We start from the raw sequence: 4,800 nt of genomic DNA, 5'->3' as shown, positions 1-4,800 counted from the left end.
ACGATACCCTTTTTTAAGTTTCAATTATGTTTCACATCATGGAAGGCTGATCTGTGCAGTGAGGCAACAATACAGCTATTATTACTATTGTTACTATTTAAGCGAGTGCCTTCAGTTATAGAATTAAGCCACTGCAGCGAGTTTTTTTGACATGTGATTGCAAGAGTCAAAGCAGTAAAAATTGCTGTAATAATCACTTTAAAAAGATTTTCCAGAAATAGTTGAGGTTGGACTTTGGACCATTTTTTACATTGCTGCATTTCTACTTTTACTTAAGCGAAATATCTGAATACTTCTCCCACTCACACACACCCTGCTGTGCTGCTCCATCAGATTAAATGGATACTCAGTGTTACTTAAAAGGTAATAAGACTAATGGGGGCTTTTTTTACCCTTTACTCTAGGGATTTTCTCCAGAATCAAAACCACTTAAAGCATCAAAGACCATGGTCAGGCTCAAAGAGTGTTTAAAGATCTCTTATATATTCTGTGAAAAATGTGTTTGTTTTTTTTGTGATCAACCTTTTTTTATTTTAAAGGAAAAATACATATAGGTATATACACATTACAAAAATAGAGCATAAAATATATATTCACATACATACCTATACATATGCATATATACAGATACATATGATTAAACAACTATATATACATTTTATAAATAAAATAATAAAAATAAAAATAAATAAATAAAACCCCAAATATAACCCACCCACCCCCTGGATCCAGAACTCTCAGTCACATATTACATCTGAAACTCACGGAGGATAGTTAAGAGTGAATGCCAAGCCTCTATTGCTGACTCTTTTGCTCTGTGGACTCTAGCTCTAGCTCTCCAAATAGACAATATTCAAATATGTTAAAACCCATGCTCGAAAAGATAGTGAATGTGGAGGTTTCCAACGTGTGGCAACTAGTTTTTTTGCAGCCGTAAGCCCAGCCAATAATGCTCTTTTCTTATCCAGTGTTAAACCCAGCCTTGACAAATCATTCAAAATGAGTGTAGCAGGTGAACAGGGCAATCTAATCTTAAACAATTTAGAGAGGTTAAAGGCAACCATCTTCCAAAATTTGGCCACTGGGGCACACTCCCAAAACATGTGAAAATAACTGCCAATCACTTTGGAGGAACAGAAAGTACACGTAGGATCATTAATAACCTTCATCAAATGAAGCTTCCTAGGAGTTAAATATACCCTGTGTATATAATTATAATGTATTTGCTGATGATCAGGGTTTCTGGATGCTAAGCCCACACTGATCCACACTTTATCCCAGTCAAATGTAGGTTCCAGATCTGGAACATCTCTCCTCCACACTGTGTCCAACACCAGAGGTCTGTAAGCGTGCCGCAGTAAGAACCAATACAGTCTTGATACAAAACCCCTTGTGCTCCCAGCAGAGTGAAACAATTTACGGAGTGGATGTGGTGTGAGAGGGCCCTGTAAAGGGGCACCATTGCTTTTTAAAATTGTATTTGTTGTTGATCCTGTAAAGTATTTTCACCTTGTTTCAATAGTGAAGGAGAAAAGAAAAAATTAAAAATCAGATTTCAGGTTAAAATTTCTGTTATTAACTTACTCTTTTCTTTCTCACAGTAAATTTCGACCACTTCCAGATCCTGAGAGCAATAGGAAAAGGAAGCTTTGGAAAAGTAAGTCCATGTTTCTTTTCATAAATGTATTAATCCTAAATGGGGAAACAAAAAGAAAACAAACAGACAAATAGGTCACAACAATAGACATATGTAAGGTAAAAACCAGTACTGACATATAAACTATCACACAGCCCATGAGGTTGCTCAGGAGCCTGCCTACAACAGATGCACTTAAAAACAAGACCAACAGAAATAGGTAATATGTGAAACCCTAACAAATATATCTAAACTAGATCCAGTCTTACATAATAAATGCAAATATCACATGTTGTTCATGTTTCATGTGATCCTGGTGCTGCAATTACTGATTACTGACGAGATTATTTACTTGATCTGTAAAGTGTCATAAAATAGTGAAAAATTACCATCACAGAGTGCTTGTTTTGTCCAAACAACACTCCAAAACCTGAAGTTATTGATTTTACTATCACATTATACAACAAATAGCAGAAAATCCTCACAATTTAGAAGCTGGAAGCGGGGGAAAGTTAAGCTTTTCTAATTGGAAAAAAAAAGCGCAAATAATTAATCTCTTTAAATTAATTTCTTTAAAGAGGCACGTGGACATTTGGCGTGACAAATGATATACCGCGTCCCCTCTCTGTCAGTAGTTATCATCATACACAAGCTAGTAAAGCCTTGCGGTTTAATTTGCCCGAGACCAACCAACAGCTCCACAGACACAAATCAGAGGTGATCGCAGTCTTGCTGTTAAGCCATATATTGCAGAGTAATTCACATCAGCACTTACAGTACATGTAAGCACATATAGCAACGCACATGCACACTCCCATGCACATGTATACACAGACCCATAAAGCATCTACACTCTGTCCAACAACAGATAAGCAGTCTAATCACAGTAGATGGCAAGCTGTTCAAAGGGAGGAGTGATGCGATCAGGGTTTGGCTGATTAACTGTGCCAGCTGGTCCACAGATCACTCTCTTAGATAGCAGTAATCACAGGCTTATTGACGCTTGTAGCACACACAAGCTTGTCTACAAATAAATATGGGATATTGCACTCCTGCATATTGAAAATAGTGTCTATTCTCAGACGCATTGTCAAAAGGGGATAATCATATACAATTTGATATGCATATATATATGCATGCAATAACAGCTACCCAGATTGCAGGTGCTGTATTCTACATTTTGCTGCGTCACATGAGAGTCATGCTATTTATTTTCACTGATGTAAGTGCAACAAGTGTTGTTTGAAAGGTCTACATTCCCTACTGACATGCAGTAGCAGTTTCTAATGAATGGTAGCATGATGTTTCCCATCTCTAAAAGGCAAACTGGTGTAAAAAGTTTAACGTCTTAAAAGAGGATTACGTTTGTGATCACTGAGATTAAAGAGAAATCCTGAAGTTTCCGTCCAGCCTTAGATGGGCCACATTTCTGGTTATTGCATTATAACACTAAATGTGTCCATGAGTCTCAAGCAATGAAGCTTTAGACAAACATGGATGAATGATGGTAAACACGCTGCAAATTCTGTATCAGAATGTTTATTTTTCTATGTATCATGCAACCTAACTAATGACCATACTTGACCAAACATGGAAGAATGATGTATCTCACTACTTTGTGGCTACAATTTTAAAATTATATAATTTTGCCCAAGAGGAACAATGATATTTATCACATGTTATCATGTGGTTTATCATACTGGCAGTAAGGACTATATTATCATTTTGTTTGGATGATTGGCTGTTTAAAGTTAGCAAAAAGCAATATTGTGTATGAGTCACTTTTAACATCATTGAGTGTACTGGAGCATAAGACAGAGATGTGCAAGCAGAACACAGACATTATTCAGTATTAATTTTGACTACAACAGTGAAAGAATGTACCTTTCTGTGATCAGGTCTGCATTGTACAGAAGAAGGACACTAAGAAGATGTACGCCATGAAGTACATGAACAAGCTAAAATGTGTGGAGCGGAACGAAGTGAGGAACGTCTTGAAAGAGCTGCAGATCATGCAGAACCTTGAACATCCTTTCCTGGTCAACTTCTGGTAAGCCACCCATGCTTTAGTGAATACGTATTTGAATGTGTGGTTGTATATGTCTGTCTATCAATTAAGTCTGTAAGGCTCCTGTGAATAATCCTGGACTACTTCTGACAGTGTTCAGGAATTTACTTCAGCCACTCTTTGAATTGGAACTCAGACTGCTTTATTATATTTAGCAGGGAGTGACTTTGACAGAGCCTCCGATAAGTATGTACACAAAAAAAGCTTCTGTGGAAAATCTTAAGCACACTCGGAGTGATTTCTTCTTCATCTCCACCCAGGCTTGTGTTTAACACTGGCTATTACCATCAGCCATAGCAGTCATTTGAATGATTTTGTAGTGCACTCCGTGTCACCCATTTGATTTTTATGGTGATTGTATCGAGTCCATTAAATCAGTGTATGCACAGACACACAGAGGGACCATCCCCCATTAAAGAAAGCTCTGGATTTAGGTGTCGTCCACTGAAGAACACTCTCACGCCTCCATTCACGTCATCTCACCCTGTGAAGTTGCTAAAAGGAAAATGTAGTTTGCTCACTGATCCAAGCTTCCACTTTTATGGGCACGACCCTCCTCCTCTCTTGGCAGGTTCTCATTTGCCTCACTGCATCTTGGGGGTTGAGGAAGTCTTTCCCTCAGCACACAACGCACAAGCTCACTCAAAACGCTAGTGCGCTAATCTAAGATGACTCATCAGGTAATTTTCAGCCACTCATTCATCATAATTTGAAAGCCCCGAACTTATTGAGCACCAGGAATCGTACTTTTGAGATTCCTGATAAGTATGGCTTGTTAAGTTTCCATCTGAAGGGCGTCATTAATTCTTGATAAGCACTCCCACTCTGCAATGTTCTGAGAGGAAGCCACCCTGGTTTTCTGTCAAGCAGAAATGCAGAGAGGAGGGGATGTCTGACCAAAGTCAATGAATAACTGCCATGTAGTCCGGTTTTTAAAAATCACATTTATTTATTTATTTTATGTTGCTCCTTCTTATTTACAGGTTCAGTACTTGCTCTTTATGTGTTAGGCAGTTCCATTTAAAAAAATGAATTAAATGAGATACTAAATGAGTGAGTTGTGGCACCAATGCTGTGCCCCCCCCCCCCCCCCCCC

General features: G+C 38.1%; 1 protein-coding gene across 1 annotated transcript in view; it reads left to right on the top strand.

Moving 5' to 3' along the window:
* Positions 1-3,534: 3,534 nt before the first annotated feature.
* Positions 3,535-4,800, top strand: part of stk32a (serine/threonine kinase 32A) — a 53,669-nt gene continuing 52,403 nt past the window's right edge. Inside the window, exon 1 of the mRNA XM_035666702.1 lies at positions 3,535-3,686. Coding sequence (XP_035522595.1) covers positions 3,568-3,686 — 119 coding nt within the window. The 5' untranslated portion in view covers positions 3,535-3,567. The remainder of the gene's footprint in view (positions 3,687-4,800) is intronic.

Source organism: Morone saxatilis, unplaced genomic scaffold, assembly GCF_004916995.1.
Source record: "Morone saxatilis isolate NCDOM2014 unplaced genomic scaffold, NCSU_SB_2.0 Contig20, whole genome shotgun sequence".
Classification (NCBI taxonomy): Eukaryota; Metazoa; Chordata; class Actinopteri; family Moronidae; genus Morone; species Morone saxatilis.
The sequence above is the reverse complement of the archived record's forward strand: the minus strand, read 5'-3'. Positions and strand labels throughout refer to the sequence as shown.